Source organism: Colossoma macropomum, unplaced genomic scaffold, assembly GCF_904425465.1.
Source record: "Colossoma macropomum unplaced genomic scaffold, Colossoma_macropomum, whole genome shotgun sequence".
NCBI lineage: Eukaryota > Metazoa > Chordata > Actinopteri > Characiformes > Serrasalmidae > Colossoma > Colossoma macropomum.
This window is the reverse complement of record NW_023494810.1, coordinates 28,167,072-28,179,104: the sequence shown is the minus strand read 5'-3', so window position 1 is coordinate 28,179,104 and position 12,033 is coordinate 28,167,072. Positions and strand designations below refer to the sequence as shown.

Below are 12,033 nucleotides of genomic sequence, written 5' to 3'. Positions count from 1 at the left end.
AAAAGAAATATAAGAAATGTTTGATAAACGTTCGATATAATACACCATTCTCACACTTCCATGTTCTAGCGACAGCCCTGGTGGCATTTTCTACTGAAAGGAAAGGGACACTACTCTACTGTCCCCAAGAGAGGGCGCACTTCCGAGTTTTTTGACATGAAATACCAAATATACTTTAGCAACGTCTGAAACAAGGAGTCATATATTCCCTGTTTGAGTGGAGCGACCGGCGATCTGTTCTCCTGTGACCGAGTGTGAGTGACGAGATCAGTGGTGTAACTGTACTGTCCTACAGCGAACTCACCTCTTTCCGTACATCCTAACCAGCTTTAGCTGCATGAAATCATGTCTGCTCCATACAACTACAGCACTGGGTTACAGCGCTCAGTCATATTTTAGTATTAGTGCATTCCCCAGCAACGAAAGTGAAAGAGCACTGCACTTATTTAAATGAAAGTAAAGTGAAGAAGTGTGTGTGGCATTGGAGAGTGCCTTTCCAGGCTAGCTGTTTTTAGCAGCTGGCTAACTTTAAGCAGTGCTCCGTCACTCGCACAGCACATCCGAATTGTTGTTAATGTAGCTCAAACAAGAGAAAAAAAGCACCGATTTCAGTTTAAACATACGTAAAAGAAGGACTCTGTTTGACTGGTGTGAGAGATTCGCACTGCAGTTAATGCTTTTACTGTGATACTGTGATACGCTCTGACATGGATGTAGTAGGAGTGATGGCAGTAAGGCGGTGTGATCCATCACTGACATACCGAGCCAGCTAATGCTTGCTGTACTAAGCTGACGTTGTTGAGAAACTAAACAGTTTAGCACATGTAACCATAACAGATTTGTGAAGTGCTCCACTGTTTGGCGAGTGGTTCTCTCGTTCTGACCATAAAGGATAGCTTAAAACAGCAACTAACCACTCAGGAGCAAAAATCAGCCTTCAAACATGAAAGAAATAATGATTTGACATTTATTACGATATGTATTGATATCAAATGATATTAAAAATGTTATGGTTATAATATTTTTGGCCAGTCCTACTTCCATCCCACAGACCTCAAACCTCCTGCAAACACCTGACACACCAAATGAAGGGTTCATTATTTCTTAGACATCTAGTGATATTATATAATTGTTTTGTTCTGCTATTTAAAAGCAATTATAACTACATACTGACAGTGCTGTATGTGGCACTCATGTATGTGGAGTTCATACTCTGACAACACTAAGCAATTAAACTTATGAATCAACAAAGCAACTAAATTTTTGAAGAATGAACGTTAGTTAACAGCAGTTAAATCTGGGGCGAGTTTTTTAAGAGACGTACACTTCTTCGGGGTGGAATGTGCCACAATCCATCAACAAGCTGTCCCCAGACGTGTACTCTCGTCTTGCCCCTGAGACTAGATTGAACTAAGTTTAAAGTCAGCTGAATAAGCAAGAAATCCTGTCTGATGAGACAAACCACAGGATATAAAACAGTAACTTCTATGCACTTTTCACAAATAAGGGTGCCAAAAAGGGAGCCATGTCATAAAAGAGGGGTTCTTAACCTTTTAAGGGTTAAAAATATTTTGCAACCCTCTCTCACTGCTTCACTGGGCCACCCCCCACACACACACACACACACACACACACACACACCAGTATACACATAACAAAAATTATAGAAGAATAAATAAATAGTAAGTCTAGTCATTTAATGGGATGACTGGGCCTGCATTCCTCAGCTAGCACTTCCACATAAACCACACATTTTTAGCTTTGTGCTGAAAACTGTTTCAAGTTTAACACTCAATCGGTCATTTACCTCAATCAGGACCCTCCCTCAGTGACCAGCTCACACAATAGAAAATCATAATCAATGTAAATTCGCAGTCAAACACTGCCGCCTCAAAGTTTTCTTCATGGCAGTGGAGCACAAGCCAGGCGAGGACGGCGATACTAATATGAGGTGGTTTTGGAGGGAACGTATAGTTCGGTAAACGGTTAGCGTCAGCTGGCTACTAGTCTGTTTTTTCCAGCATGCTGACTGAGGAACATTTCTCTGTTTAGTGTTTTTCGGAAAGAGCGCGCCCCAGCTCGCCCCCTTTTTCTATTAGCTGACACTTCTGAGGCTTGTGAATGCGCAGTGTTAAAGTTGGCACAAATGAATACATTTTTCGAGTTCTCCTCCATTCAATTGAACCAGCTTTTTCGCCAGGCAGATTTCTTTCATGTTCAGTGTAACAGCAGCATTAGCCTGTGTTCCATGGCCTCTAGGTGGAGCAATTCAGCATAGCTTGCATGCATTCATCAGAATTATTTGCTCTGTGTTTTTTTAAGGTACAATGTCCTTGTAGCACCGCACTTGTGACCCCCCTGTGACCACGTGGGGACCCCCAAGTTAAGAACCCCTGCCATAGTAGAACTAATTTTAGTTCTCTAAAGACCTTTTATTGGGTGGGTCTTAAAATAATCATTTTACAACATGAGACGTGAGAGTGCCAAGAACATGTTTAAAGTTAAGGAACCCCCATGTAATGTAAAGACTGAGCATACAAGCCAAAAACTATTTAGGTATTGTGTTTTTTACTGTAAAGATGCTCTGACTGCAAACAGACATACTATCTATGTAGTAGATAGAAGATGGTAATGGAGCACACTAACGAACACTTTCCTGCAGCCAGTGTGAGACTGATGAACAGCATGTGGTCCGGACGCAGCTGAACCCCAGCTGGGCCGGTCTGCCTGGGCCAAAACCACATTTTTCACCCCTTTTTCGTTCCACCATGAACTTTCTCATTTAGGCAAACAGGCTCAAACTGCTCATTTGGACTCATAATGTGGAATGAGTGACGACATACACAAAGTGCAAGAGCTGGGAAAGAAAACAAAGGGAGAGGAGAGAAGGGAACGTACGATTTCTCCGAGCGAGGCGGCCAGCATGTGTGTGACGGGAGCCATGTGTGTGGAGATGGAGCCAGCGAGGAGAGACTTGGTGCCTTCGTAAGTGACGAAGAACGCTGCAGCTAGAAGCAAACAGAAACACAGGATGTCTAGGGTCAACTGGTCAGCCTACAAGATTTCAGTGATACACTGTGTATTAGTGTTAGAAATTAGGGCTAAATCTATTTACTGAACCTCTCACAGTCCAATATGGACCATTCCACTGTAAAAAATGTAATTATTATCAATCAATCAACCTTTATTTGAACTCGGAATACATTGAGGGAGACCCTCATTTACAATGTAGCCGAGTAATACAGGAATCAGGGATTGAGAAGTTGTACAGTCAAAAAAATAAATCAAATGCTATAATTAAATAACAAAAATCATAAAAGTAAAATTTAATAATAAGAAGGTACAAATAAACTGTTAAATCAATAAATGATTTAAATTACAATATAACAACTTATCAAGTAACAGAGCAGATAAGGATAAAAACAAATTAATGAAATAAAAGAAATAGATGTAAGACAATAAATTGACAATAATTAAATAAATAAAAAGAATAAAAAGAATGATAAAAAGTAAAGAGATAAAAGTACAAAAGTAAAAACATAAAGGTAAAACTTTCCTTTAACTATTAAACTATTTAAAACAAAACAAGCTTTCAGACATTAGATATTTACAAGGATTGGTTTATGATCTGTTTAAACCCAAGGCATTAATTGAGATAGTAATAAGCTAAATATGTATAAAGTCACCATTTATAGGGTTCTTTCTATTGGGGGGTGTCTGTTCCAAACACTAACTCCTAAATTTCAATGAGTAAAAAAATAATGCTTACATTTTTGTGGTTTTTTAATGTCTTGTTAAGATCTTTTAAAATGAAGTTGAAAGATTTAGATTCATTATATGTTTAATTTATACATTTACAAAAATTCATTCAGAAAACGCTGTCCGACATTTTCATGTCACTACTGAAACACAAAAAGTTTCAGTCTGTAGGCGGAGCCTTATTTTAACCACACCCCTGCATTTTAGAGCAGGAAGTGAGACTGCATCCCCGTCTCTCACGGCCACACGGTGGGTTAGATCCCATTGTTTTGATGTAAAGGTGTCCCAAAGACTGAAAATCAGTGCGGAATATTAAGAAATGTCACTACCGAAACACATTTTGCCATTAAGCCAAAATCATGTTATGACCTGTTTGAATTGAATGCATTGACAGACACAGCAATAAGCTAAATATAAACAAAACCATTATATGTGGGGTCCTGTTTATTGGACGGTGTCTGCCTCAAACCTTTACCCCTAAATTTCAATCTGTGAAAATAATTCTTAATTTCTTTTGTTTTTTTGTATTTTTTCAATGTGGTTTTTAAAAAGATTTGAAGTTGAAAGATTTAGATTTGTCATGAGTTTCATTTTTAAACCAAAAAACTTTATTTGCCGACATGCAGAGCTTTTAGATCCCATTGCATTGAAGTAAATGTGTCCCAAAGTCTGAAAATTAGCGCGGAACATTAAGAATCGTCATTACCGAAACACACATTTTCTCTGATTAAGTAAATGTTTGTGTTTTATTGAAAATATTACACTTTAATGTGTACAACTATTCAAAGCTGTGTTTACTAGCAATGTACTGTCTAGTGTTTTTGAGTTCTGCTCAAAATTAGCTAAAAGAGTCACTACCGAAACATTCTGTAAAGGTTTGGTGGCGTTATGACTGTTTTGACAGTGATAAAATGGAATGTCCAGTTCTTTATTTCCAAGTCAATTAAAGGCCGAAACCAATCACATATACTAATCTATTTGTTTATTATCAACATAATTATTTCATAATGTTTATACGCCAAATTTAGCCAGGAGGTCAATCTTTCTCTGCAGCCCCTGGCCAGGTTAATGTAATACTAAAGTATGCTTACTAAACATGATTACCCCATTTGTTTCATCACTCAAGCCTAATTGGAAAAGTCTGCGTTAGTGAAACAAACATTCTTTAAGAAAAATCTGACTCTGTGGAGCTTTCTCCATGGCATGCCTCTCTGTGGGGTGGTGCACTGAATGAACCTGAATATGAGACATACCATTAGGAAAGGAGCCGACAGCTGCAGAGGGGACTCCAGCATAGATGCCCCTAAAGCCCCCGGCCTTGTAGAAACCCTGCTGGCTCTGTAAGCGGGTTTTAATGGTGTCCAGAGGGAAGAGGGTGAGGTCTACACACATCCCGGCACAACCTCCAGCCTAGGGGGCAGAAAAAGGCCTGCACTGAGTGGTTTGTTGATGACAGTGTTAGAAAAAAAAACAAGTAGGAATATGTACAGGTGCTTAAACAGAGGCACAAACACATCATGCCAAAAGGTATAAACATGCCCAGATGCTGGGTCAAGTTTTGAAGCAGCTGATGTGGTTATGCTACACAAAAAAGGGTGGATTTCTTCCAGCACATAGTTTTCCTCAACTGTAGAAACTTTATTAGAAAATATGGAATCATTCAAAAAGTTACTAGTTCCTATTCAAGTACATTAAAACCATGTGGAGCCTTATTTTTGTCCCCCTCCACAGCATTAAACAGTCCAGTTTGAACTGTTGTTTTGCTTAAAGATAAAAAAAACAATAGAATAATGGCAAAAAGGGAACAAAGGGCAATTCCAGTTGTGTTTCTAATTTAATTCATAATTAAATGGTTAAGATGTTAAATAGTCATTCAGAGAGGTTTGATGTGAAATGGTCCAGAATAACGTACTGAGTCAGGACTGTTCACAGTGGTGGTGATAGGAACCAGACGTCCAAACTGTTTAAACCTTCACAGAAAGCTGTTAGAAATGCTACAAATATATCACCTGATGCCTGAGACATTTACTCTGATAGTTTTGAGAAGGTTTTGGCCTAAAAACTTATTGTTTACAGTGTTGTGAGGCATGATAATACATAAAAAAGGCTTTCTTTCAGATTTACTACTATTTTATTATCATCAGAACTACATATAAAAACTCAGGAGACACAAGTAGGTTCACTGGTCAATTTTAGATTTTAAATAAAATGGATATGTGTGTGTTGTAGACACTACAACTTGGTTTCTATCACCAACACTGTAAAGAGAATGTTTGTTTCTCTACAATGAAATATTTCACATCATACCACCCTGAATGGCTTTGTTTGTTTACATTTCAACCACTGATTTATGTAGAGATCTGAAAAAATCGGCGGAATTCCTCTTGAAACATTCTGATATCTGTTATGGAATATATGGTAGAAAGCAGCAAAACATGGGCTTTTATCATTGACTGCGACTTAAATGAAAAATAAAGTAAAACAATTCTTTGTAAGTTGGTCGACTACACTAAATTAGAGAAGAAAAAAAAACAGATTTGGATGAAAAAATAGGACTTGTGATCAGCTTAAAGGGGAGTTCCACCCATTTTTCAAAATTTTCTGAGTAATTTAGTCCTTGAGATGTAAACAGAGTCATTCAAAGTGGTTTGATGTGACGTGGTTTATTGTAAAGGGTCAGATATCTTTACAGTGGTGGTGACAGGAACCAGCAGTCACCATGTCCACAACACAAATATAGCCATTCTACTTACAATCCAAAACCAACACATATCTTCAGATACATGAGTTTTTATATGTAATGCTGATGATGTTAAAATAGTCATAGATTTGAAAAAAGGCAGCTCTTTCTTTGGGGACTTTGCCTTACAACACCCTGTATGTATCCGTCCACCATGAATGGATTAAAATGAGTGGATTAAAACACATTTTAAGAAAAAAAAGGTTATCACAAAACCACCATAAAACAACGTGTCAGACCTCAGGCAGCGTATTCACAACCATGTAACACCTTTCTGTCTGTGAGGGAGCTTTTAGAGGTGGACGCCTGGTTCCTATCACCACCACTGTGAACAATTCTGACTCGGTGAGTTTCTCTAGAACCGAGCATTTCACACCAAACCACTCTGAATGACTTTGTTAACATCTCAACCATTTAATTATGTAGAATTCTTTTTAAATATTGGTGGAGTTACCCTTTAAAGGCAGTAAACGCAGCCAGATAAACTCTCACAACCAGATTAACTCAGATTAGCCAGATTAACTCTAACTGTCACAGCGCTAAAAGATAAAAAAGAGGCGCTTTACCACAAGCGACGCCATAAACTCTCGCCTCTCCATGCTGCAGTTTTACTGTCAGTCTGAAATCCACAGATCGTCCTCTCTGACTCTCTACTGCAGCACAAACACGCTCCTGAAGGGCGCAGCCATGTTGGATTCGGCTAGGCCAAGTCACGTGACGCAAGACGTTCCCACACGTTTCAGCTTCGCAGATTCGCTACACGATCAAGCGCAACTAAAACAAGTTTACAGGGTGTCCTAAAAAAACTGACATCATCTGAGATGTGAATGTCTGAGTAACTACATGTCCTGGCAAACGAAACGAAGCGTCATGTTGAACAAAACAAGATTTGTTTATCAAAATTCGAACGAGAAATTCAGAGGGATGTAGATTTTATAACCGATTTCACGAAGCTTCACAAATGTAATATCTTCTGATACTGGTGGTCGTCCAGACCCCTTCGTCCTGCACAGACAGACTTCCTCTTTGAGTTTTTTGTGCCGTGTCGAAATCTGCTTTCCAGTTGGAGAAGTTTTATTGAATTTCCTCGAAAATGCACGCTGGACACTCTTGTTTGACTGTGTTCGAGTATATTCTAACACACAAAATGCCTTTTTTATTTCTAGTGAATGTCATTCTTCAAACTGAAAAAACATTAAAAATTAAACTTGGTTATTTTTTACACATTTAGTTAAAATTTGAGATCATTTGAGGGAGAATTTGCTGTTATTAGACCACAAAATGATGTCACATTTGTTTGGGACACCCTGTATTATACTGTATAGTATTGGAGACAAAACTTTTACTACTATAAAATATTATAACACTATAATAATAGTTTTGTGTGAAGCTCCCTGAAGCCTGTGAGAAAAAAGGAAATTTATGTTTTTGATAAATGGGTCAAACGCACCCTCAAACTATCATAAGCATGTTTATGGTGTTTATAACTTGTACTGACTTTACTTCTTTGCTGACAGCTTTTTTCTTTCTTTTATTTATTTATTTATTTATTTATGAGAAACAAGATCTGTATCTGCATAATATGAATGAAAGTGGGACAGTCACATCCTCTTCCTCCACTTTACACTCATAGGCCCAGTCCCATTTCACCCCTCGCCCCTACCACTGAACCCTTAGCCCTCTGTTTTGCGTGTTCACGTCTAGGGGTAGTGTGTCCCGATTTTTGTTGAGATAGAGGGGTAGGGCGAAGTGTTAGAGCTACATGATCCTCCAAACAGAGGTTTTTCAGAGGCTCCAAACAGAGTGTTAGTGAAAAAAAAGAAAAACCGGCAAGATGGTTGAGCGAGCGACCAAAGAAACCCACAAATGTGATAATTTTCTCCATTAAAATTATAATAACCACTGTTTTATCTTAGTTTAATGTCATTTAAATGTATTATGGTCCTTTTCTTTATAACAGGCCTTAAAAAGTGCTAGTAGTATGCTAATGTCTCAGTAGCTAGCTAGCTAAATTTCCAATTCCACCTTAAATGGTGCAGCAGTTACATTATTGCAACACCATTTAAGGTGGAACAGGAAAATTTAAACAAGAAGCTGCCGAATAGCTGACTTCAGCTGCATATTAAAGAAGAATTAGAGGTGTACGATAATAAATAATTGCCCCCCCTGCACACACACACACCTTTTTTGAAGCCATATGATGTCCTAAATGTAACTAAAGCCCAGCAGTGAAGCGCTGAATTTTACCCTCCTCTGCTGTCACTGCAGTCTGGCAGGGTTGCCCACAGAGCAGCGCTGGTAGCCTGTTAATGTAATGTTCTTTTTTAATTGAGGGTCGTCCCTTGTAACTTGACAAGGTGACACTCAAAAACGAGGGGTAGGGGTGAAAATTAGAAATGGGATTGGGCCATAGACTACTATCAAGGTTAATTATATTTGACCTTAGCAGAGAAATTTGGCTAACGGTAGTTAAATGACCTCAGCTAAGTCTTCAGCACTGCTGTTGTTTGGTTTGTACACCAATAGTTTTGTTACAAATTTTACATTTTACTTTGTGTTCCACTTTCTCTGAAGTAAAATACAGCTGGACTATCAAAATGTGAGTGTTGTGGAAGAATGTGTTTTTCAGACAGTCTGTCCTGCTGGAAAAACCGGCACAGACCAGCATGCCTGGTCACTAGTAAAGCCAGCATATCGTCACTGTCCAAAGAAAAACAGGTGCCTCCAAAATGACAACTTTACAGGAGAGGGCAAAAACATTCTTGACCAGCATGACTATGCTGGGTGACCAGTTAAACCAGCACTGGACCAACACTAGATCAGCATTAGCAATTCATGCTGGTCTGTTTTTCAGTAGGGTGTGGACACATACACATCTGTGGACAAACCTGTCACCGTGTGCCGGTTCTTTTAGGGATCGGCTCTCAGCAAAAGGTACAAAACTTCTCATGAATCTTGGTCTTCCATCCTAGTGATCTAGATCAGCTCTCTCAGCTGCTCAGTGTGGCCTGATGTTCTTTTAGTTTGGTAGAGTTTTATCTCATGTCATCTCAACTCCCCCCACCAGTGTCCACTGTCCCTCAGAGCAGCTCAGAGATTTATGGGCTGCTGTCTCGGTCTCAGTGTGAGGGTGCAGGGAGAGAGGTTAGAGTGTAACCCTGCTGTAGGTCCAGGCCGACGTTTGAGACCACCACTCACTGTTAGAGCCATCCTGCCTGCAATCTGTCTTATTGAAATGTAGTATGAGGACAGGGATCCAGCTGGGGGAATAACTCTCTCTCTCTCTCTCTCTCTCTCTCTCTCTCTCTCTCTCTCTCTCTCTCTCTCTCTCTCTCTCTCTCTCTCTCTCTCTCTCTCTCTCTTTCTCTCTCTACTGGTCATCTACATCCTCACTTAACTTTACTGAAGTAAAAGAAAGTTTGTGAGAGCAGAGCACGACCTCACACAGGGGGATATAATAAAACAAGTTTAAGTAGAGCGTGCTTTTGGTCATCTTCTCATATTCCCATAGCAACCTCATCTGCATTTTTTAAACATTATTATTATTATTATTATTTGTTTCCAGTCAAAAATGGCCATAAAGTACAAAGCTGAGAATAGTCCACCAACCAAAAATATCCAGCCAACAGCGTCCTGTGGGCAGCGTCCTGTGACCATTGATGAAGGACTAGAGGATGACCAACACAAACTGTGCAGCAGCAGATGAGCTATCGTCTCTGACTTTACATCTACAAGGTGGACTGACAAGGTAGGAGTGTCTAATAGAGTGGACAGTGAGTGGACAGAGTATGAGTGTTTAAGAACTCCAGCAGCACTGCTGTGTCTGATCCACTTGTACCAGCACAACACAAACTAACACACCACCACCATGTCAGTGTTACTGCAGTGCTGAGAATGATCCACCACCCAAATAGTACCTGCCCTGTGAGGGTCCATGGGGGTCCTGACCACTGAAGAACAGGGTAAAAGGGGGCTAACAAAGTATGCAGAGAAACAGATGGACTACAGTCTGTAATTGTAGATGTATGTAGTGTATGTTGATATATGGCTAAAATATATGCCCAAAATTGAAGAAAGCTCATTGGCATGTATATATATATAGATATATATATATGTGAATACATACATACATCTTCTAAACCTATCCCAGCTGTCATTGGGCGGAAGGCAGGATACACCCTGGACAGGTCGCCAGTCCATCGCAGGGCAGACAGACAGACATACACATTCACACCTAGGGGCAATTTTAGCATGTCCAATCAGTCTGACTGCATGTCTTTGGACCGTGGGAGGAAACCGGAGTACCCGGAGGAAACCCACGCAGACACGGGGAGAACAGGCAAACTCCACACAGAAACGACCCTGGTCGCCCGGCCGGGAATCGAACCCAGGCCATTTTTGCTGTGAGGCGACAGCGCTACCCACTGCGCCACCGTGCCGCCCTATATGTAAATATATATATACAAATCCATAAATTGCCATATATCAGATTTCCATATGGGTTTACTGTTTTCTGTGTAAAATTCTTCCCTCTAGTGGTGAAAAATGGGAGTTGCATTTTAAATCAGGCCACTGTTTCTTTGTACAATATTTACCAGGGGTAGGCTAACAGTATATTATTCAGAGTTACAGTGCCAAATCATGGCTTCAAAGAAAGGCTTTCAACTTTATACATAATGGCATCAGTGCACACTGTAACGTAGAAATACTTTTAAACAGACTTTCTAACAGACAGTGTAAGTTAAATTAATCTGGCAGGTTCTACTTTCACCCTGGTGTAAATAGTCTGGTACATTATTCAGTTCTACCAAAATCCATTTCTTCTAGGTCACCAAAACTATTGAGGTTATAGTCGACTGCTACAAAATATACAGAAAGGCCAAGATTCCACTCAGCCTTAACTGTCCAGATTTAATCAGGTTATTCTAAAGCCAGATTTTGAGCTCAGTTCACCAGACGCACCACTGCAAAGACGTGTAGCAAGCTATTAACCAAGTTAGATAATGGCTGAATATATATACATATATACTGATCAGGCATAACATTGTGACCACCTCCTTGTTTCTACACTCCTTGTCCATTTTATCAGCTCCACTTACTATATAGGTGCACTTTGTAGTTCTACAGTTACAGACTGTAGTCCATCTGTTTCTCTGCATACTTTGTTAGCCCCCTTTTACCCTTTTCTTCAGTGGTCAGGACCCCCACAGGACCCCCACAGAGCAGGTACTATTTGGGTGGTGGATCATTCTCAGCACTGCAGTAACACTGATGTGGTGGTGGTGTTTTAGTGTGTGTTTTGCGCTGGTCTGAGTGGATCAGACACAGCAGTGCTGCTGGAGTTCATAGTAGCATGTTGTAGCATGTTGCTTGACCCACAAGAGGGCAGCATTTCATAGAGGATTTCAGTTAAACTCAGAACAACTATTACACTGCAGGCACACCAGACAGAAAAACTATAAATAATCCCCTCAGGCAATGATTTCAATGATTTTTTGTCCTTTATTAAATGTAATTAAGTCAATCTATAGAGT

At 39.7% G+C, this 12,033-nt stretch overlaps 1 protein-coding gene across 2 annotated transcripts in view; it reads right to left on the bottom strand.

The window, feature by feature from the left end:
- slc25a26 (solute carrier family 25 member 26) overlaps positions 1-7,225 on the bottom strand; it is a 91,757-nt gene extending 84,532 nt beyond the window's left edge. For both annotated transcript variants that reach the window (XM_036559740.1, XM_036559741.1), the window contains exons 1-3: positions 7,066-7,225; positions 5,013-5,169; positions 2,899-3,008 (exon numbers count right to left, since the gene is read on the bottom strand). In XM_036559740.1, coding sequence (XP_036415633.1) covers positions 2,899-3,008; positions 5,013-5,169; positions 7,066-7,098 — 300 coding nt within the window. In that variant the 5' untranslated portion in view covers positions 7,099-7,225. The remainder of the gene's footprint in view (positions 1-2,898; positions 3,009-5,012; positions 5,170-7,065) is intronic.
- Positions 7,226-12,033: the final 4,808 nt, after the last annotated feature.